The sequence below is a fragment of the Salvelinus sp. IW2-2015 genome, linkage group LG23 (genome assembly GCF_002910315.2).
Source record: "Salvelinus sp. IW2-2015 linkage group LG23, ASM291031v2, whole genome shotgun sequence".
NCBI classification, from domain to species: Eukaryota; Metazoa; Chordata; class Actinopteri; order Salmoniformes; family Salmonidae; genus Salvelinus; species Salvelinus sp. IW2-2015.
In genome coordinates this window covers 39,960,849-39,984,687 of record NC_036863.1, presented here as the reverse complement: position 1 = coordinate 39,984,687, position 23,839 = coordinate 39,960,849, and the positions used below count along the sequence as shown (strand labels likewise).

Below are 23,839 nucleotides of genomic sequence, written 5' to 3'. Positions count from 1 at the left end.
TTATTAAAAAGACAAACATGCAGGTAAAATATTATGCTATTATATTTTTGTAGCTTTTTCAACAAATACGTCAAGTACATCCATAACACAGCTCTGATTCCTCCTGTTATATGTTTACATCTACACACTTTATTTAAAAATGTGTACAAAACAATAATTTACCTCCTATAGAATTCTAGTTACACTGAATATTACAACAAAGTTCATGATGAAATAAATACAAAAACAAAAATGATCACAGGGGAAGGAACTGTCAAAGCCAGAGTACAAATATACCACCAGTCTTTACAAGTTGTAGTTCTCCTCAGGGGACTAATGCCTCTCCCTGGCCACTGGCATAAGTGGATGTGTGTTTGGGTAAAGGAAGTATGTTGTGGTCATGAGTCTGTGGTACCAGATCTAGTGCAATCTAACTCTGAAGGCCTTGCTGGGACTGCATCATATTTCAGGTGTCTGATAATCAAGTTTATTAGGGGTTAAATAATCTGTATGAAGATGGGTTTATGGGTTGGTTCTAAATGATACTGCTTACCTGTTAGATCCCCCCACCCCCATGGGATAAACAACCACATCTAGTATCTCATTTTGTGTAAAGAAGTGAATTAACTAAAAGAAACCACAGCTTTTACAATGGACATGGCTATTTGCTATGATGCAGTCAACTCCTTCTCCAGGCATTGTCCATGACCAGACAGACAGTTCTCCTCAAAACAACAAAGATATGATGACATGGAGATGTGGGGTCAGAGCACCAGGAAGCACAACACGCTATGAAAGTCCCGCCTACTTCCTAGTTCAAGTCCTGTTTTTTGAATGGGCATCAAGCTTACATAATCAAATAAATGAAAATGTGGTTATTTAAGATATGTCAAATTATATTTGTACTCATGGATTAATTTACTTATACCTGATGCCTTTAATAGGGTTTCCAATTGCATTTTAATATTCCATAATCAAAAACGTTCATAAAACCCATTGGATAAAGGTGAATTAATCCACGGATACAAATATGTGACATCATTTTTTTATTTAAATGACCACATTTTCATGAATTTGATGATATAAGCTTGACGCCCATTCAAAAACAGTATGGGACTTGAACCAGGAAGTAGGCAGGACTTTCATAGGGTATAGATACATTTCTGTAATGTCTTAACTGACACATCCCTCACAACTGGCACTCAACCCCATACAAAACACATTCTCTCAGTGTCTCAGCATTCAAAGCATCAGGTATAATTCATGAGTTCATGATTACTGCATTCATAGTTCATTAAATATATTGGCAAGTGCTATTCGAATAAGAGTTCATCTCGACCACTCTGCTCAGTGGACCTGCTTTTTCGCAGCAGGTGAATGTCCATTTCATTGTGTGAATACAAACAGCTTGTAGATAACATTTTGTCTTAGTTGTGTGTCAACAAGTAAAAAGTAGGATTAAAAGTTGCTACTTTAGTAACTGGACTGTTGGCTGTGGAGTAAAAACTAACGTATGAATCTACAAAGACCTCAGACTCTTGCACATCCAACAATGCACACTTTCACCAGCAGGGGGATATGCAGACAAAGTGCAAGTCTGTACAGGGCTTTGTCACATGATTCCATAGGCCTTACCCAGGTATATGTACACTTATATTAATTTTCAGTTGCAGAAAAGTTAGCTTGAGAGTCTCTGGGGTAATAATAACAGAAGATGTCCCATGTTAATGCAGCTAACAGACAGACACACATACACACCCTGAACAAAAATATAAACAACATGAAAAGTGTTGGTCCCATGTTTCATGAGCTGAAATAAAATATCAAAAGAAATGTTCCATACGCACAAAAAGCTTATTTCTCTCAAATTTTGTGCACAAATTTGTCAACATCCTTGTTCGTGAGCATTTCTCATTTGCAAAGATAATCCATCCACCTGCCAGTTGTGGCATATCAAGAAGCTGATTAAACAGCATGATCATTACACAGGTGCCCCTTGTGCTGGGGACAATAAAAGGCCACTCTAAAATGTGAAGTTTTGTCACACAACAGATGTCTCAAGTTTCGAGGGAGCGTGCAATTGGCATGCTGACTGCAGGAATGTCCACCAGAGCTGTTGCCAGAAAAGAATGTTCAATTCTCTACCATTAGCTGTCTCCAACGTTGTTTTAAAGAATTTGGCAGTATGTCCAACTGACCTCACAACCGTAGACCATGTGAATGGCGTCGTGTGGGCGGGTGGTTTGCAGATGTCAACATTGAACAGTGCCCCATGGTAATGGTATGGTATGGGCAAACATAAGCTACAGACAACGAACACCAAATTGCACTTTATCGATTGCAATTTGAATGCACAGAGATACCATGACGAGATCCGAAGGTGATGTGTCGCGCTGCATGAGACAAAATGGTGGTCTCACACCAGATACTGACTGGTTACTTGATCCATGCCCCTACCCTTAAGGTATCTGTCACCAACAGATGCATATTTGTATTCCCAGTCATGTGAAATACATAGATTAGGGCCTAAAGAATTTATTTCAATTGACTGATTTCCTTATATAAACTTTAACTCAGTAAAATGTTTGAAATTGTTGCATTTATATTTTTTGTTCAGTATACATACATACAATTTATTACGGTGTGGTAGTGGTTCCATTTGTGTTTTTGTTGTGGTATGAGGGGTAGGTTGTGCCAGGGTCACTCTGCCTGCACTAAGTCCTTGTGGTGGCGTGCGATATGCTGGCTCTTCTCCGAGGGCCTGCGGAAGCCTTTAGAGCAGATCTCACAGCGGTGGGGGTAGTCTTTTGTGTGGATGGAGATCACATGGCGCTTGAAGCCCGAGGCATCCCCAGAGCTGTAGTCACAGTACTGACACTGGTACACCCTCCTCTCCCTGGGCCCCTTGGCCATGCCCGCAGCACTAGAACTAGCACCAGGTACCAAAACCTGCTTCCTTGCCATCGGTGCACTGGCAGGGGAAGGCCCCAATAAGGTCCTTTTGGCCCCGTTCTTTTCAGGAGAGGCCTGTTGCTCCTTGGTGTGAACTGACAGGATATGGCGACTGAGCACAAAGGGGTCCGCGATCTTGAAGTTGCAGTGCCGGCACTGGTGCAGTTTCTTGGCACGGTGCGACGCCGAGTGCTTCTTCAGTTCAGACGGCCGGTGGAARCCTTTATCGCAGACGGCACATTTGTGGGGGTAGTCCTTGGTGTGCACCGATATGATGTGGCGCTTCAGGTCACTGGAGTTGGAGCTCTTGTGTTCACARTGGGCACACWGRTGGGTTTTGGCCTCCTCGTGYGTCAGCCCGTGCTGCAGCAACTCCTCCTCCTCAGCAAAKGTCTGGAAGCAGCGYTCACACTTGAAGGGCATCTCTTTGCTGTGYTTGGTCTTGACATGMGTCTTCAGGTTGGAGGAATCAGCCGACTTGTAGTCGCAGTAGAGGCAAGAGTAAGGCTTCTCGCCGGTGTGTGTGCGCATGTGTTTCTTCAGCTCGGAGGGGTGCCGGAANGAATCAGCCGACTTGTAGTCGCAGTAGAGGCAAGAGTAAGGCTTCTCGCCGGTGTGTGTGCGCATGTGTTTCTTCAGCTCGGAGGGGTGCCGGAAGCCCTTGCCACATTCCACACAGATGTGAGGGAAGCTCTTACTATGGACAGCCAGCAAGTGGCGGTTGAGCAGACCTTGTTCAGCCGTCTCGTAGTCACAGAACTTACACTTGTGCATCTTGTTGGCCTGTGAAGGCACCGGACTCTTGGGCTCACGGTGGTGGTGCTGCAGTCGATGTGAGAAGAGCGCCGCCTGCTGGTGGAACTCCTTGCCACACACCTCACACTCAAACAGACCCTTGCTGCTCAGTGTGTGCCCCTCCATGTGGTTATGAAGGCTTGCCTTCTTGTTGGTGGTAAAGTCACAGTCCGTGCACTGGTACTTTTTCCTGGTCAGGACATCTTGGTGGTGGTTTTTGGTGTGGCGCTTCAGGAAGCCTCGCGACTTGAACTTCTTGCCACAGAGCATGCAGGGGTATACGGTCAGAGGCTGGCCATATGGACCAATAATGATGGCTGGAATGGGAAACAGATACAAACTCATGACTCCCAGATATCACATGATCTATATTCAGAAATGAAACGTGTGAAAACCTGTGCAGAGTGAGTTTGGCAATCAGCTGACTTTATAAATGACCCGCAGTTGCCCAGCCCATAGAATCAAAATGCAAAATGATTGGCACCCTTGATAAAGAAGAGCAAAGACGACTGTATAAAATAACAATACAAATACTGAGCTATATTGTATGCTTAAAAATTATGTTATTTTATACTAATACAATTGCTTAGAGAAAGAATTTGTTTAACAAATAAATCTCAAAACTACAATGCAATACTCCAGCACCCTCCCATTGGAGAATCTGGAGAGATTCTGTATGGAGGAATTGTCTAAGACCCATCCCAATGTGTTCACCTATCTCATAAAACATTTTAGAAAAAGGCTCAGTGTCATTATCCTCACAAGGGGAGGGTGCTGGTATATTGAATACAGGGGTGGCAATATTTTTGACCCCTATCTTTTAGATGCATTTTGTTTATTAAGCAAAATCTCTTTCTCTGAGCAATTTCAACAAAAATAATTACCGGTAGCACACAATATTCATTACATTCTGTCCACATACTTTTGTATCGGCACATACACTACACGACCAGAAGTATGTGGACACCTGCTCGTCGAACATCTCATTCCAAAATCATAGGCATTAATATGGAGTTGGTCCCCCCTATGCTGCTATAACAGCCTCCACTCTTCTGGGAAGGCTTTCCACTAGATGTTGGAACATTGCTGCGGAGACTTGATTCCATTGAGCATTAGTGAGGTCGGGCACGGATCTTGGGCGATTAGGCCCGGCTCGCAGACAGCTTTCCAATTCATCCCAAAGGTGTTCGATGGAGTTGAGGTCAGGGCTCTATGCAAGCCAGTCAAGTTCTTCCACACAAACCATTTCCGCTTTGTGCACGGGGGCATTGTCACGCTGACACAGGAAAGGGCCTTCCCCAAACTGTTGCCACAAAGTTGGAAGCACAGAATCGTCTAGAATGTCATTGTATGCTGTAGCTTTAAGATTTCCCCTCACTAGAACTAAGGGGCCTAGCCCGAACCATAAATAACAGCCTCAGACCATTATTCCTTCTCCACCAACCTTTACAGTTGGCACTATGCGATTCGGGCATGGTGAAGCGTGATTCATCACTCCAGACAACGCGTTTCCACTCCTCCAGAGAGTCCAATGGTCGGCGAGCTTTACACCACTCCAGCTGACGCTTGGCATTGCGCACGGTGATCTTGGGCTTGTGTGTGGCTGCTCGGCCATGGAAACCCATTTCATGAAGCTCCCGATGAACAGGTATTGTGCTGACATTCCTTCCAGAGGCAGTTTGGAACTCGGTAGTAAGTGTTGCAACCGAGGACAGAAGATTTTTACACACTTCAGCACTCGGTGGTCCCGTTCTGTGAAGTTGTGTCGCCTATCACTTCGCGGCTGAGCCGTTGTTGTTCCTAGACGTTCCCACTTCACAATAACAGAACTTACAGTTGACTGAGGCAGCTCTAGCAGGGCAGTAATTTGACACACTGACTTGTTGGAACGGTTGCATCCTATGACGGTGCCATGTTGAAAGTCTCCATGGACTTCAGTAAGGCCATTCTACTGCAAATGTTAAAACTATGGAGATTGCATGGCTGTGTGCTCGATTTTATATACCCATCAGCAACGGGTATGTCTGAAATAGCCGAATCCACTAATTTGAAGGGATGTCCACATACTTTTGGCCATGTAGTGTAGCTCACTATTTGTATTAATTATTTGACAGTGTTATTTGCTCATTTTTATCATGGGTGCCAATCAATTTGGGACCTGACTGTAGTTCAGTCCCATCTGACAGCTAAATACCTGTCTGGACCTGGCGAGGCTCAGCCCTTGTTCTCTTATTCTTGTTCCGTTGCCTGTTGACCTTGTCCACTCCGTCTGACTCGTCAATGTGCAGCAGAGCACTGGCGGCACCGTTCCTGTTCTCACAGCTTTCACTGTCCTCAGAACCTGGAATCACATCGTAAACGTTGAATGCAAATGCACACCTCTCAACACTGCTAGAGCAGCGATACGGCGCAGACTTTAACATTTTGTTACATTACAACCTTATTCTAAAATGTATTAAATTCCCCCCCACCCCATCAATCTACACACAATACCAAAGCAAAAACATGGTTAGAATTTTTTGCAAATGTTTTAAAAATAAAACACTGAAATATCACATTTACATACAGCGCTGTGAAAAAGTATTTGCCCCCTTCCTGATTTCTTTTTTTTTTTGCACATTTTTGCACATTTGTCACACTTAAATGTTTCAGATCAAACAAATTTTAATATTACAAAGATAACCCAAGTAAACGCCAAATGCAGTTTAAGTGATCATTTTATTTATTAAGGGGAAAAAGCTAACCGAACCTTCATGGCCCTATGTGACAAAGTATTTGCCCCCCCCCCCTTGTTAAATCATGAATTTACTGTGGCTAATCACATTTTTTGAAAGCTGAGTTCAATTTCACTAGCCACACCCAGGCTTGATTACTGCCAGACCTGTTGAATCAAGAAAATAGAACCTGTCTGACAAAGTGAAGTAGGCCAAAATATCTCAAAAAGCAAGACATCATGCCGCGATCCAAAGAAATTCAGGAACAGATGAGAAACAAAGTAATTGACATCTATCAGTCTAGAAAGGGTTACAAAGCCATTTCTAAAGCTTTGTGACTCCAGCGAACCACAGTGGAACAGTGGTGAACCTTCCCAGGAGTGGCCGGCCTACCAAAATTACCCCAAGAGTGCAGCGACGACTCATCCAAGAGGTCACAAAAGAACCCACAACAACATCTAAAGAAATGAAATAACTTGCCTCAGTTAAGGTCAGTGTTCATGACTCAACCATAAGAAAGAGACTGGCCAAAAATGGCATCCATGGCAGAGTTCCAAGGCGAAAACCACTGCTGACCAAAAACAACAAAGGCTCGTCTCACATTTGGCAAAAACATCTTGATGATCCCCAAGACTTTTGGGAAAATATTCTGTGGACTGACGAGAGAAAAGTTGAACTTTTTGGAAGGTGTGCGTCCCGTTACATCTGGCGTAAAAGTAACACAGCATTTCAGAAAAAGATCATTATACCAACAGTCAAATATGGTGGTGGTAGTGTAATGGTCTGGGGCTGCTTTAGGACCTGGACGACTTGCTGTGATTGATGGAACCATGAATTCTGCTATCTACCAAATAATCCTGAAGGAGAATGTCCGGCCATCAGTTCGTAACCTCAAGCTGAAGCACACTTGGGTTCTGCAGCAGGACAATGATCCAAAACACACCAGCAAGTCCACCTCTGAACGGCTTAAAAAAACAAAATGAAGGTTTTGGAGACTTGAATCCGATTGAGATGCTGTGGCGGTTCATGCTCAAACCCTCCCATGTGGCTGAATTAAAATAATTCTGCAAAGAAGAGTGGGCCAAAATTTCTCCACAGCGATGTGAAAGACTCATTGCCAGTTATCGCAAACGCTTGATTGCAGTTGTTGCTGCTGAGGGTGGTACAACCAGTTATTAGGTTTAGGGGGAAATTACTTTTTCACATAGGGCCATGAAGGTTCAGATAGCTTTTTTCCCTTAATAAATAAAATCATCACTTAAAAACTGCATTTTGTGTTAACTTGGGTTATCTTTGTGTAATATTTAAATTTGTTTGATCTGAAACATTTAAGTGTGACAAATGTGCAAAAAAATAAGAAATCAGGAAGGGGGCAAATACTTTCACAGCACTGTACATATTCAGACACTTTACTCAGTACTTTGTTGAAACACCTTTGGTAGCAATTACAGCCTCGAGTCTTCTTGGGTATGACGCTACAAGCTTGGCACATCTGTATGTGGGGAGTTTCTCCCATTCTTCTCTGCAGATCCTCAAGCTCTGTCAGGTTGGATGGGGAGCGTCGCTGCACAGCTATTTTCAGGTCTCTCCAGAGATGTTTCATTGGGTTCAAGTCTGGGCTCTGGCTGGGCCACTCAAGGACATTCAGAGACTTGTCCTGATGCCACTCCTGCATTGTCTTAGCTGTGTACTTAGGGTTGTTGTCCTGTTGGAAGGTGAAACTTCACCCCAGTCTGAGGTCCTGAGCACTCTGGAACAGGTTTTATCAAATATCTCTGTACTTCGCTCCGTTCATCTTTCCCTCGATCCTAACTAGTCTCCCAGTCCCTGCCTCTGAAAAACATCCCCCTAGCATGATGCTGCCACCACCATGCTTCACCGTAGGGATGGTGCCAGGTTTCCTCCAGATTTGACGCTTGGCATTCAGGTTAAATAGTTCAATCTTGGCTTCATCAGACCAGAGAATCATGTGTCTCATGGACATAGTCCTTTAGGTGTCTTTTTGCAAATTCCAAGCTGGCTGTCATGTGCATTTTACTGAGGAGTGGTTTCTATCTGGCTACTCTACCATAAAGGCCTGATTGGTGGAGTGGCCCTTCTCCCCTGATTGCTCAGTTTGGCTGGGCAACCAGCTCTAGAAATAGTCTTGGTGGTTCCAAACTTCTTCCATTTAAGAATGATGGAGGCCACTGTGTTCTTGGGGACCTTCAATGCTGCAGATATTTTTTGGTACCTTTCCCCAGATCTGTGCCTCAACACAATCCTGTCTTGGAGCTCTACGGACAATTCCTTTGATATCATGGCTTTGTTTTTGCTCTGACATACACTGCCAACTGTGGGACCTTACATAGACAGGAGTGTGCATTTCCAAATCATGTCCAATCAAATGAATTTACCACAGGTGTACTCCAATGAAGTTGTAGAAACATCTCAAGGATGATCAATGGAAACAGGATACATGAGCTCAATTTCGAGTCTCATAGCAAAGGGCCTGAATACTTATGTAAATAAGGTATTTCATTTATTTTATTTTTTACACACATTTGTAAAATGTTCTAAAAACCTGTTTTCGCTTTGTCATTATCGGGTATTGTGTGTAGATTGAGAATTTACAAAAAATATTTAATCCATTTTACAATAAGGCTGTAACGTAACAAAACGGGAAGTGGTCTGAATACTTTCCAAATGCACTGTACTTATTACTACAGAGTACAGAAGAGCAACAAGACATTCTCTGCCCTGTTAAACGATACATTCTTATATAATAGTGTGTGTCACTGACCATAAGCGGCTGCCCAAGCCACAGGCATGAAGTCCTTACTGAGAGCCGTGCCGTCGTAAGACCGCTCATGGGTCACTGGCTCCTCACCCCCCACCACCACCTCCATGTAAACCTCATCAGATATCTTTGATGCACCTGCAGGAAAACACACTAGTTTTAACACAATCGTAACACACACACACTCTCACACACACACATCATTTATTTCTTACCATGGTCCCCTTGGGACATGTACACCATCTTCTCTCGGAGCGCTCGGCCTGTAGAGTCCGTCAGTGCCACGTCCTCTGTTTCTCCTACGCAGACAACCACACAATGACTTAATACTCCTTAGTGATCAACTAACGTGGGTTATAGAATACCTCTTTCTAAGTGCATTGAACATGATTCAAATGTCTCCTTACCCAGGTCATCCTCCCCAGAGTCTGCCTTGAAGATATACACCTTGATCACCTCCTGGCCATCCTCGTCCTTCTCCACCTGGTCCTCCACGGCTCCCTCCACAGTCACCTCTGTACCGTCGTCTGACACCATCTTGCCTGCCTCATCCACTGGAGGGAGATGAAAAGAGAGCGAGTTAAGAGAGCCATTCACTACTGATCATTAGTCTAACTGTAATGTTTTCTTTATAAGAGGCCAGGTGACTGAGTGAGTGCTATTGATGTAGAACTGGAGAAGTGAAGCAGGATGGTACTCACAGGAGATCATGAGGTAGTCCCCACAGCCGTCTGTGTCTTGCTCTGGGTCCAGTTCATCCTGGGCATGCCCGTCTGCCACCATCTCATCCTCAGGCATGTCCCCCATGGCAACGCCTTCGTCCTCCCCCTCCAGCGACATCACACATGTCTCCACAGCAACCTCCTCGTCCTCATCGCAGTGCACATACTCAGACACCACATCCTCAACAGCATCCTGGATCACCAGCTCCTCTGAAGAGAATCCATGCACCGCCATTACCTCCCCCTCCCCCTCCGACACCAGGACCGTCTCCTGCAGCTCCACCACAAACTCCTCCCCTCCAGCACCACCCTCATCTGGAACACATCAACACAGGAACAGGTGGATATCTTCAGTGTTGGCCTACATAAACATATTGCAGAAGACATACAGTGCTTTCAGAAAGTATTCACACCCATTGACTTGTTCCAACATTTTGTTGTGTTACAGCTCAAATTTAAAATGGATTCAATTTAGATTTTTTTGTCACTGGCCTACCCACCCCATAATGTCAAAGTGGAATTATGCCATGGCTTGTGCAAGCCGGAACAGCTCATAGGGCAGGTTGATGTAGCTTGATGTACCCCCTGGACTGGACGTGAGTCTATTGCAGGACCTTACCCCAATCTATCTCCTTAATGCTGAGTGCCAAGCAGAGACGCATCAGGTCGCATTTTTACAGTCTTTGGTCGAGCAGTGAATTTCAAACACAGATTCAACCACAAAGACCAGGGAGATTTTCCAATGCCTCACAAAGGGCACCTATTGGTAGATGGGTAAAAATAAAAGCAGACATTGAATATCCCTTTGAGCATGGTGAAGTTATTAATTACACTTTGGATGGTGTATCAACATCCAGTCACCACAAAAACACAGGCATCCTTCCTAAATCAGTTGCTGGAGAGGAAGGAAACCACTCAGGGATTTCACTATGAGGCAACGGTGACTTTCAAATAGTTACAGAGTTTAATGGCTGTGATAGGAGAAAACTGAGGCTGGATCAACAACATTGCAGTTACTCCACAATACTACCCTAACTGACACAGTGAAAAGAAGGAAAATATTAATACTGCAAAAAAGTGGCAAAGCAATTTACTTTCTGTCCTGAATACAAAGTGTTGTGTTTGGGGAAAAAAACAATACAACACAGTACTGAGTACCACTCTTCATATAGTGGTGGCTGCATTATGTTATGGGTATGCTTGTAGTCGTTAAGGACTGGGGAGTTTTTCCAGGATAAAAAAATTAACTGAATGGAGCTAAGCACAGGCAAAATCCTAGAGGAAAACTTGGTTCAGTCTGCTTTCCACCAGACACTGGGAGATTAATTCACCTTTCAGCAAGACAATAACCTAAAACACAAGGCCAAATCTACACTGGAGTTGCTTACTAAGAAGACAGTGAATGTTCCAGAGTGGCCGAACTACAGTTTTGACTTAAATCTGCTTGAAAATCTATGGCAAGACTTGAAAATGGTTGTCTAGCAATGATCATCCACCAATTTGACAGAGCTGGAAAAAAATTGAAGAGAATAATGGGCAAATATTGTACAATCCAGTTGTGCAAAGCTCTTTGAGACTTAACCAGATAGACCCACAGCTGTAATCACCATCATGTTTTGACTCAGGGGTGTGAATACTTATGTAAATTAGATTATTTCTGTATTTCCTTTTCAAGAAATGTGCAGAAATTTATAAAAACATGTTTCACTGTGTCATTATGGGGTATTGTGTGTAGATGGGAGAAAAAATATATATATTTCATCCATTTTGAATTCAGGTTGTAACAACAAAATGTGGAATGAGTCAAGAGGTATGAATACTTTCATAAGGCACTGTATGCATGCACTCTTACAAAGAAAATAGCTTTAAAAAGCTTTTAAGAAAAGCTTTACTTTTGTGCAGAACAAAGAACAGTACAGGGAAATACTTGAATGCTCAGTGAAACGTAGCTATTACCTGATCCATGGAGAATGATTTTAGGATCCTGGGAATGGAGTGCAAGCCTTGTCTCATCCTCATCCATTGTCCTTACACCTCATTTGTCACTGCAGCACTGGAGGCAAGAATTGACCAGTCAAATCACAGTCACATAGGCCTAATGGCCAACCCAAAATATTAGTCTACCATATTCAAATCCTAAATCTCACTCAAACAAGAAATACATCTCATTACAATGTAACAGTTATCATTATGCCCATGTGTTTCCCCTCCTGTGAAATGTAGTCATGTCCTAATCTTTCTGGATATCAATTATATTGGTCTGCATTTTATTTGGTGGTAATCTTCTAAACTATTTTAGCTATATTACTTGGCCAACTGCCTAAACCAAAAATAGGAAGGGTATAGGCAGCTATGTGATTAGGTTTATTTAAGCTATGATAGTAATGATAAAATCATTATTTTGTTGTAATGTGCTTTGACGTCACGAGAGATGTTTTCAGCCATGCAAATACTATCTATCGATCTTCATCCTCATAGTCATGCAAAGTGAAAAAATATATGCGGTTACTCGCCGAAATGCACCGAGACATAAACAAAAGGTTTGAGCGACGCAGCACAGTTGTCATCCAATTCCCCCGCGGTCAAATCTGACAGCAGTGGTCTGGCACACAACAGTGTGGGAGCGCGAGACAAGCAGTGATGCTTCATGATACTCACCGGAGGACACGCACAATTAGATCAACAGACTCAAACCTTTAACTATAGCCTAAATGGGAACAAATTCAGTACAAAAATGGCGCTTGCTGTAAATTACCTAGGTATTTACGCAAAAAGACAACATTTAAAGACAAAATATCTACAAGCAAACAAAATTAGAATTTCACAAAAGTATCTGGCGGTCGTAGTAAAATGGTTACATAACATCAAAGATTAGACTCTAGCTAAATGTGGTCGTTTAAGTTCTTTAAAAAAAAAAGTGAAAGGCAGCTTTGAGCTAGCTAACGTCAATGGAAACATGACAGCTGACCCAACCCACACATCCGTGCGATAGTAAACATAAGTGCATAGCTAGGTTAGCAAGTTCGCGAGCCACTTGAAAGGTTTATTGCTAAGTATGGCGGCTAGCCTGCCTAGCTAAAGCATATTTCCTTCAGTGTTTTCAAAAACAGATGTGCGCCATTTTGTTGGAGATCCCTGGACAAACATTTTACCCACTGGCGTTATTAATGCAGAACAAAAATAATCTCTACAATATCATATTTGAACATGGTAACTATACTGTTAAACTTTGTGGGGGGTATCTGGCTAATAGCAGACTATAATGTTACCGATGTTATGAAAAATCCACTCGCGGATTTTCTAGGCCGTAATTATGGCCTATTGTGGCCGGGGCCCAAATAAGCAAAGGCCCAACCCCTCGTACGCTTCTCCACTTTTCAGATAGAAACATAGAATAATGCACATGCAATCACAAATGTAAAGCATTTCCTATGCTCCGTGCACATAAAAAAAAAAGCGCAAGATAACCTGCTTACCAGATTGTGTAGTACAGGTTGGCCTCTCTCGATTTCCAGGCCGTCCGGTTTCCCCAGACTCGGGCAGGATTCAATCGGGAGTTTGTGCTAGCTGGGCGGGCCGCTGAGGCGCAGGGAGGGAGGGGCCGAGATTTTCGAAGCTCCACTGATAATCGCTACAGCCCCCAGCTCCGCCAGCACCAAGGCCGCCGTCAGCACTCACGTCACAGCCCGAAAGTCGTAGGAAAATGCGGAAGAAGTCTGGACACCCAACTGCTGGTAGTTATAGACAGGCCACGATCAGGGGCACAGCAATTGTGCTCCACTATGAAGATTTTACATCGCGGCTGTTTTCTTTACATACCCTTTGAAAGCCTGGTATAGTGAGCTTTGTTTATTCATGTATGTCGCTAAAAATCATGAACAAACTGCGATGATGTTCGACATTTACTCCTACTACCATTAGCCAGATGCAATTATCTAATCCTATTGGTTAATCATGTTACTACCCGCTTTACAGGTTAATTTGACAGCTACAGATTTGCCAGTGATTGACCACTTCTACTTCTTGATCAAAATCATTTGACACATGGCATTCTTTATTCTTAAAGTTGTTATCCATTGATGATCTTCTCTCATGCCTGCAATTTGAGTATACCTTCAAAGATGATCAATATCAGCACATTGTTTGAATGTAGCAGGAGAGAGACCAGCTGTCAGGGTGCTCGATCTTAGTGTCTTCAGCAGCAGAAGTAAATGCTCCACCACCGTTATTGCCCAGGCCTCAGCTGGAAGCAGTAGAACACTTACACAAACGGTAGCCTATTGCTTTAGAAAGTAAAATATACTTTATGTATTTGACTGAAAATCTCTCATATTTATTTTCATGTATTATTTTAAGGTTATTTTAATATGTATTACACTACTTTCAAGAGTGAACTATTTTATTGTATTTTCTAAATTGTGTTGATGTTGTGATGTCATCAGCGGGAGCCATGCTTTTACTTCTGTTTGCTCAAAGCGTGATGAGAGCTCTGTGCCCACATGTTCAAAACATGGCGAACCAGTTACCAACACCAGAAAGCACGAGGGGTTTGAGCTGATTGTATGGAGATTGTGACAGCTGGTTAAATGGTGTCCCTTGACAAGGCAAGAACAAGATGTATGTCAGGAGAAGGGCAGTATTATCATAAGGAGACACTTGGAATACGGAGGAGGAATGGAGGGGAAAAGAGAGAGAGAGGGAGGAAGATGGTGAGCTTGAGTAGGTTAAAATGGTGGAAAAAAGGGAGATGGTTTGTTAAAGAAGAATGGTAGAAAGTGTAAGCAGAGTGAGTTGAAGACAGGAGGATAAATGGAAGTGAATGAGGGCAAAGTGTGGTAGGTGTGGTGAAGTTCTCTGAGCCTGAGGCTTGCACCGAGGGTCAGGATAAAGATGAGCCTGTGACAGTAGGACTGAAGCGTTTTGGAAAAAGTTGACCCTTGCCTTTTGGCTGATCCATTTGTGGTTACAGAGTGGGTGAAAACAGAGTTGGGTGCTGTGAAATCTGTGAGGGTAACCAGAAGTGGTCTTGTGATAATTGTTTGTGTTTCTGCTGGTCAGAGGGAGCAGGCGCTCCGTGTTAAATGAACGGGGGCAAGAGATGTGAATTGTTTTGCTCTCAAGAAAAGGGCAAAGTGATTACTGGGGTAGCGGTAAATGTAAAAGCTGACCAACTGAAGGGGAAGATTCCCGGTGTGATGCTTGTCATTTGGTGTGACGTAGACAGGGTGGCGTGCAAAAAGGAAAAAGTACCCAATTGTCATATTTTAGTATAGATACCTTAATAGAAAGTTACTCAAGTAAAAGTCACCCAGTAAAATACTACTTGAGTAAAAGTGTAAAAGTATTTGGTTCTAAATATACTTAAGTATCAAAAGTATTGACCTAAACTGGGACATGCACCCCGGCCATCCTACAATCTAAGCTTGATGCCCTCAATCTCTCACAAATGATCAATGAACCCACCAGGTACAACCACAAATCTGTAAACACCGGCACCCTCATAGATATCATCCTAACCAACTTGCCCTCCAAATATACTTATACCTTAGTGTATTGGTGTACAACGTTTATAAAAATGTAATATAGCGATCACTGCCTCATTGCCTGCATCCGTAATGGGTCTGCGGTCAAACGACCACCCCTCATCACTATCAAACGCTCCCTAAAACACTTCAGCGAGCAGGCCTTCCTAATCGACCTGGCCCGAGTATCCTGAAAGGATATTGACCTCATCCTGTCAGTAGAGGATGCCTGGTTAATCTTTAAAAGTGCCTTCCTCACCATCTTAAATAAGCATGCCCCATTTAAAAAAATGTAGAACCAGGAACAGATATAGCCCTTGGTTCTCTCCAGACCTGATTGCCCTTGACCAGCACAAAAACATCCTGTGGCGTTCTGCATTAGCATCGAATAGCCCCGATGATATGCAACTTTTCAGGGAAGTTAGGAACAAATATACACAGGCAGTTAGGAAAGCTAAGGCTAGCTTTTTCAAGCAGAAATTTGCATCCTGTAGCACAAACTCAAAAAAGTTCTGGAACACTGTAAAGTCCATGGAGAATAAGAGCACCTCCTCCCAGCTGCCCACTGCACTGAGGCTAGGAAACACTGTCACCACCGATAAATCCACTATAATTGAGAATTTCAATAAGTATTTTTCTACGGCTGGCCATGCTTTCCACCTGGTTACCCCTACCCCGGTCAACAGCCCTGCACTCCCCACAGCAACTCGCCCAAGCCTCCCCCATTTCTCCTTCACCCAAATCCAGATCGCTGATGTTCTTAAAGAACTGCAAAACCTGGTACCCTACAAATCAGCCGGGCTAGACAATCTGGACCCTCTCTTTTTTTAATTATCTGCCGAAATTGTTGCAACCCCTATTACTAGCCTGTTCAACCTCTCTTTCGTATCGTCTGAGATTCCCAAAGATTGGAAAGCTGCCGCGGTCATCCCCCTCTTCAAAGGGGAAACACTCTAGACCCAAATTGCTACATATCTATCCTACCCTGCCTTTCTAAGGTCTTTGAAAGCCAAGTCAACAAACAGATTACCGACCATTTCGAATCCCACCGTACCTTCTCCGCTATGCAATCTGGTTTCAGAGCTGGTCATGGGTGCACCTCAGCCACGCTCAAGGTCCTAAACGATATCATAACCGCCATCGATAAGAGACATTACTGTGCAGCCGTATTCATCGACCTGGCCAAGGCTTTCGACTCTGTCAATCACCACATTCTTATTGGCAGACTCAACAGCCTTGGTTTCTCAAATGATTGCCTCGCCTGGTTCACCAACTACTTCTCAGATAGAGTTCAGTGTGTCAAATCGGAGGGCCTGTTGTCCGGAACTCTTGCAGTCTCTATGGGGGTGCCACAGGGTTAAATTCTCGGGCCGACTCTCTTCTCTGTATACATCAATGATGTCGCTCTCGCTGCTGGTGATTCTTTGATCCACCTCTACGCAGACGACACCATTCTGTATACTTCTGGCCCTTCGTTGGACACTGTGTTAACTAACCTCCAGACGAGCTTCAATGCCATTACAACTCTACTTCCGTGGCCTCCAACTGCTCTTAAATGCAAGTAAAACTAAATGCATGCTCTTCGACCGATCACTGCCCGTCCGTCCAGCATCACTACTCTGGACGGTTCTGACTTAGAATATGTGGACAACTACAAATACCTAGGTGTCTGGCTAGACTGTAAACTCTCCTTCCAGACTCACATTAAGCATCTCCAATCCAAAATTAAATCTAGAATCGGCTTCCTATTTCGCAACAAAGCATCCTTCATGCTGCCAAACATACTCTCGTAAAACTGACCATCCTACCGATCCTCGACTTCGGCGATGTCATCTATTTAATAGCCTCCAACACTCTACTCAACAAATTGGATGCAGTCTATCACAGTGCCATCTGTTTTGTCACCGAAGCCCCATATATTACCCACCACTGCGAACTATACGCTCTTGTTGGTTGGCCACCGCTTCATACTCGTCGTCAAACCCACTGGCTCCAGGTCATCTACAAGTCTCTGCTAGGTAAAGCCCTGCCTTATGTCAGCTCACTGGTCACCATAGCAGCAACCACCCGTAGCACGCGCTCCAGCAGGTATATCTCACTGGTCACCCCCAAAGCCAATTCCTCCTTTGGCCGCCTCTCCTTCCAGTTCTCTGCTGCCAATGACTGGAACGAACTGCAAAAATCACTGAAGCTGGAGACCCATATCTCACTCACTAGCTTTAAGCACCAGCTGCCAGAGCAGCTCACAGATCACTGCACCTGTACATAGCCCATCTGTAAACAGCCCATCCAACTACTTCATCCCCATACTGTATTTATTTATCTTGCTCCTTTGCACCTCAGTATCTCTACTTGCACATTAATCTTCTGCACATCTAACATTCCAGTGTCTAATTGCTATATTGTAATTACTTCGCCACCATGGCCTATTTATTGCCTTACCTCCCTTATCTTACCTCATTTGCACTCACTGTATATAGATTTGTATTTTTTTCTACTGTATTATTGACTGTTTGTTTATTCCATGTGTAACTCTGTGTTGTTGTATGTGTCGAAGTGCTGTGCTTTATCTTGGCCAGGTCGCAGTTGTAAATGAGAACTTGTTCTCAACTAGCCTACCTGGTTAAATAAATAAAAAGTAAATGTAATTGCTAAAATATACTTACGTATCAAAAGTAGAAGTATAAATAATTTTAAATTCCTTATTTTAAGCAAAGCAGATGGCACTATTTTCTTGTTTTTAAAATTTATGGATAGCCAGGGGCACACTCCAACACTCAGACATAATTTACAAAAGATGCATTTGTGTTTAGTGAGTCCGCCAGATCAGAGGCAGTAGGGACCATGTGTTGTCTTGATAAGTGCGTGAATTGGACCATTTTCCTGTCCTGCTAAGCATTCAACATGTAACAAGTACTTTTGGGTGTCAGGTAAAATGTATGGAGTAAAAAGTACATTATTTTCTTTAGGAATGTAGTGAAGTAAAAGTTGTCAAAAATATAAATAGTAAAGTAAAGTACAGATACTACAAAAAATTACTTTAGTACTACTGTTGGTAGGAATATATGTTAGCTTGAATGGGAATAATTTTTGAGTTCAACTTTGATTTCAACTTTGCATGGCTAGCCCAGCTACCGTTAGCTTTGATGGTCTCTTTCAGGTAACGTTAGACAGTGAGTTTTCTGACGATTTTCTCACGGGCATTCTGCACTGTCTTTTGTCTTTTATCAGGCAAATATACTTGTGTATGAGAGTCCAGACGTTAGCATTAACGCTTGCCTTGCCTTAGTATCCATTCCATGCAGAAATGTTGTGAAATGTGACGTTTTTGTGTTTAATGTGCCTAATTAGCTGTTGTTCATTTTGTTACCTGTCTGGTCATGTCAGAAATGGCGTTGTTGGCCCAGGTATACAGTAATAGTAAAATAGTACACAAAATAAATATTTTGCACTTATTAGCAAATTATTAGTGTATTGGTGTACAACGTTAATAAAAATGAAATGTGAGTCTTGAAAATATTAACATGTACATTTTGTACAATGTATTTTTTGTTGATTCAAATTTGCTCAAAGTGTGATGAGGAGAAGCAAATATACTTGTGTATGAGAGTCCAGTAAGCTGGACACATGACATTTTTAACAATGCTTTTTCTGATAACTTGTTCATTGCATCTGCCCTGGAGCCCAGTTTCATAATATTACCATATATCCCAGCTGCTTCCAGTAGTTTTGAAGTAATCACAAAAAAATAGGCATTATTTTGGGGTATTTTTCACCCTGCCAGCTCCTATTAGCTCTATTGAGCACCAACTCGCCTTCCGAATGTTCTATTCCCAGCCTATTGTTCTACGTCACAATGCATGCTTTGCTATTGTTGGCAATGAGAACTGCCCACGTTGCTGGTAGTAAACAACAACAAAAAATTACTCATGGAACTCTGAGGTCGTCCTATTGTTTCCTATAGGGAAATATAGGTACAGTGGATGTCGGAAGTTTACATACACTTAGGTTGGAGTCATTAAAACAAATTTCTTGTTAACAAACTATAGTTTTGGCAAGTCGGTTAGGACATCTACTTTGTGCATGACACAAGTAATTTTTCCAGCAATTGTTTACAGACAGATTATTTCACTTATAATTCACTGTATCACAATTCCAGTGGGTCAGAAGTTTACATACACTAAGTTGACTGTGCCTTTAAACAGCTTGGAAAATTTCAGAAAATTATGTCATGGCTTTAGAAGCTAATTGACATCATTTGAGTCAATTGGAGGTGTACCTGTGAATGTATTTCAAGGCCTACCTTCAAACTCAGTGCCTCTTTGCTTGACATCATGGGAAAATCTAAAGAAATCAGCCAAGACCTCAGAAAAAAATTGTAGACCTCCACAAGTCTGGTTCATCCTTGGGAGCAATTTCCAAATGTCTGAAGGTACCACGTTCATCATTACAAACAATAGTACACAAGTATAAACACCATGGGACCACGCAGCCGTCACACCGCTCAGGAAGGAGACCTGTTCTGTCTCCTAGAGATGAACGTACTTTGGTGCGAAAAGTGCAAATCAATCCTAGAACAACAGCAAAGGACCTTGTGAAGATGCTGGAGGAAACGGGCACAAAAGTATCTATATCCACAGTAAAACGAGTCCTATATCGACATAACCTGAAAGGCCGCTCAGCAAGGAAGTAGCTACTGCTCCAAAACTGCCATAAAAAAGCCAGACTACGGTTTGCAACTGCACATGGGGACAAAGATCGTACTTTTTGGAGAAATGTCCTCTGGTCTGATGAATCAAAAATAGAACTGTTTGGCCTCATTGACCATCGTTATGTTTGGAGGAAAAAGGTGATGCTTGCAAGGCGAAGAACACCATCCCAATCGGGAAGCACGGGGGTGGCAGCATCATGTTGTGGGGGTGCTTTGCTGCAGGAGGGACTGGTGCACTTCACAAAATAGATGGCATCATGAGGGAGGAAAATTATGTGGATATATTGAAGCAACATCTCAAGACATCAGCCAGGAAATTAAAGCTTGGTCACAAATGGGTCTTCCAAATGGACAATGACCCCAAGCATACTTCCAAAGTTGTGGTAAAATGGCTGAAGGACAACAAAGTCAAGGTATTGGATTGGCCATCACAAAGCCCTGACCTCAATCCGAAAGAAAATTTGTGGGCAGAACTGAAAAAGCGTGTGCGAGCAAGGAGGCCTACAAACCTGACTCAGTTACACCAGCTCTGTCAGGAGGAATGGGCCAAAATTCACCCAGCTTATTGTGGGAAGCTTGTGAAAGGCTACCCGAAACATTTGACCCAAGTTAAAACAATTTAAAGTCAATGCTACCAAATGCTAATTGAGTGTATGTAAACTTCTGACCCACTGGGAATGTGATGAAATAAATAAATGCTGAAATAAATCATTCTCTCTACTATTATTCTGACATTTCACATTCTTAAAATAAAGTGGTGATCCTAACTGACCTAAGACAGGGAATTTTTACTAGGATTAAATGTCAGGAATTGTGAAAAACTGAGTTTAAATGTATTTGGCTAAGGTGTATGTAAACTTTCAACTGTATGTCTGTCTATTTTGCCAAATATCTCACAATGTGTATATTTAGATTTTTTTTCAAATTGGACACCATTTTAATAATGAGAATCTCCTCTTTCTAATTATGTAAGGCTGGGCAGCATACTCCATTGTCATCAAACGCTAGCCCCAAAATACTTTTTGCCCTTAGAACGCAGAACTTTCCCCATTGTTTTCCTATGGAGAGGCATGCTGGTATATTTCGCCATATATCTCGCAATGTGTATATTACATTTTTTTCAAGTCGGACACCATTCTTATCAGAATAATCTTCTCGTTCTAATTACACAAGGTTGGGCAGCGTACTCTGGTGTCATCGATCGCTAGAACAGAAATTGTCAAATGTTGCAATTTTTTACCAACTTCCTCGTTATGCAGACATAAGCACACTTGCAGGGATGCAAACTAGTCACCTTTCGGCAAAATTCAATGTTTTGAATCCAAAATAGGTGACCTACGTGATTCGTGTAGATCCAAAGAGAAAAGTTTGGGTGGGGGGCTTTGGATCACTACTGGCTGTAAGCGAACGAGTAATGCGTGTTTGGATCAATACTGGCTGTATCCAAAACTCAGCCAATCATTCACATAACAACAGAATGAAGCAAGTGACTGAGGAGATGAGACAACCAATTTGCTAGTTACAGCATCAGTGCGCGCGCTCTGGAGAGACAGTAGGTGAGAAGCCTGACCACGGAGACCTGGGTGAGGTGATGAAGCCTACTTTATGAGCTGTAACCGAAAAACAACTGTCATTTGGGATGTTTGAGGTGAGGGATAAAGTGTGGTGGAACAAGTATTGTTAGCACTGTTAAATATCTTGCAAGCTGGATCGAATTCTCCGTTAGTGTCACATCTGCTCCTGCCACACACCCTAGTGGACATCCGGTGTCTCATTGACCTGCAACCGTTCCCTCTCCTTTTCTCTCTGTGTGTGTGTGTGTGTGATTGTGTGGTTGGAGACAGGTGTGCTGGAGTTAGAGCAGTTCCCCACCAGCTGCAACCCGTTCCATAATCAAGACCTCTACAAATACTCAGTCCTGCCACTTCCACTCGGCCAGATCGTAATCTCTGCTCATTTTTCTGCTCTGGCTCCTGTTCCACATCTCGCTACCCTGTTCTGGATTCTCTGCACCACCACTCCATTGGATTCCTCTCCGGACGTGTTTACTCTGTTCCAACCCAGCTCACTCCAACCTCGGCCTCCACATCTAATATCCTACCACTCATCCAAGCTTCCCTGGATCTGCACTCCATATCTCCCTGTGTTACAATAAATACCATGATTCATTCATCCCTGTTTCTTGGTCTGAGTCTGCTCTTGGGTTCCACTGTGCTGCTCCGCCTAACAGTTAGCTAGCCAGAGAAATGTTGAGCAACATTAGCCAATTCAACTGATAAAATAATTGAGTTTATGGTCTGAAAATTAGCTGGCTAATAAAGTCAGACAGCTAACTTAGATGAGTTAACGTTAGTAACCTAACCAATTCGCTATAGTATTTACTGGTATGACTCTTTGCCGTTCCTCAAGTTATAACACGTTAGTTGCTTACTGGACCCTGGCAATCTGTGTGAAATGTTAACTAGCTAACGAACTAACTACTATCTGGTTAATTTTCAGAATGAGAGAATTAGGTGAAACAAGTCGATTCAGGGATCAAGTGTCGCTGAAGCTGGGCATGGCTTATGGAACACCACACACTTTCCCTCTCACTTTTTCAATGCAGTGGATAAAAAGGGGTATGCCTGAAGGAGATCAATTATGCCAACAATGGGTATCATGCTCTGTTGGCACATTGTAGAACAGATGTCCACAGGCAGAAAGTGTACAATGTAATAATGTGCAGTGTAGCCCAAAGATATTGCTTTTGTTGTGTTGAATTTGACAGTAACACTTGTGAGTGAGGGGGGATTATTCAATGTTTTACTCCATGAATGTTATTTTTGCACATGTAACCAACTTCACATAACCCCCCAGAAGAAAGGTACACGGACACCCACACTTCAGGTTGACTCGGTTTTTATCTGCAGTAAAAGATGTCAAACGGTAATGACAGGTATTGACAGGATGGTCACAGCCACACGTTCACTGCCTTTAGAATATCTCTCAGACTCAATCCACAAAGTGATCATATAGTATACATGCGTTGTGTTTAGAAAATAACAAAAATACAGAAAAGTCTACCTGCAGTAAAATATATCAAACAGTGATGACTGGCATTGACAAGACGGTCACAGCCACACGTTCACTGGTTAGGTAGGACACAATATATATTTCAGATAGGAGCAACTGTAATGATACATGCCCTCAATGTGAAAATACAGAGCACAAGTACAACCCTTTTTAAATAAACCTTTTTAAGGTAGTAAGTAAATAAACATTAAATTAATATTTCAATAAATCGCCTGCTAGCAAATCACTTGCTAGCAATAGCTAGCGTGACATTGCAGTGCAGTGACCCACGGTGCTAGTTAACTTAGCTCGTTATTAACATGGCTAGCTAAGCCAGCAACAACTTGGTTAACTTGCCGAAATAGGTCTTAAATACATTAACGGCAAGATAAATATATACATAGTCACATTCGCTATTGACTTTGGGATATATGACCCTGTTTTTCAAAGACACTATTGTGTTATACAGTTTTAAACAGTTTTTTTATATTACAGAGGAAAAAGACACGAACCTGCTCTCAGAATATCTCTCAGACTGAGGAGCAGGCAGACCAACTTCCCAAATAGGGGAGAAGCACTCAAAACCCACTAGTTGTTCTTTCAAAGAAAATAAT

The 23,839-nt window shown here is 42.7% G+C and overlaps 1 protein-coding gene and 1 long non-coding RNA gene across 4 annotated transcripts; one reads left to right on the top strand and one right to left on the bottom strand.

Moving 5' to 3' along the window:
- Nucleotides 1-24: 24 nt before the first annotated feature.
- LOC111950727 (zinc finger Y-chromosomal protein 1) lies at nucleotides 25-14,605 on the bottom strand. Of its 3 annotated transcripts, none has more exons than XM_070434621.1 (8): nucleotides 13,418-14,605; nucleotides 11,898-11,994; nucleotides 9,921-10,256; nucleotides 9,627-9,773; nucleotides 9,435-9,518; nucleotides 9,223-9,357; nucleotides 5,921-6,067; nucleotides 25-4,043 (listed from the first exon to the last, which is right to left on the bottom strand). In XM_070434621.1, the coding sequence occupies exons 2-8, from the start codon at nucleotides 11,962-11,964 to the stop codon at nucleotides 2,680-2,682; spliced, it is 2,280 nt and encodes a 759-aa protein (XP_070290722.1). In that variant the 5' UTR covers nucleotides 11,965-11,994; nucleotides 13,418-14,605; the 3' UTR covers nucleotides 25-2,679. The 3 variants fall into 3 exon arrangements, with proteins under 3 accessions (XP_070290722.1, XP_070290723.1, XP_070290724.1); XM_070434622.1 differs by lacking the exon at nucleotides 13,418-14,605 and adding an exon at nucleotides 10,561-10,701 and having other exon boundaries at nucleotides 11,898-11,986; XM_070434623.1 differs by lacking the exon at nucleotides 13,418-14,605 and having other exon boundaries at nucleotides 9,921-10,302; nucleotides 11,898-11,986.
- LOC139022916 (uncharacterized) lies at nucleotides 12,531-22,346 on the top strand. Its single transcript, XR_011473983.1, has 2 exons — nucleotides 12,531-13,151; nucleotides 22,019-22,346. It is a non-coding gene; the product is annotated as an uncharacterized lncRNA (long non-coding RNA).
- The last annotated feature ends 1,493 nt before the right edge of the window (nucleotides 22,347-23,839 follow it).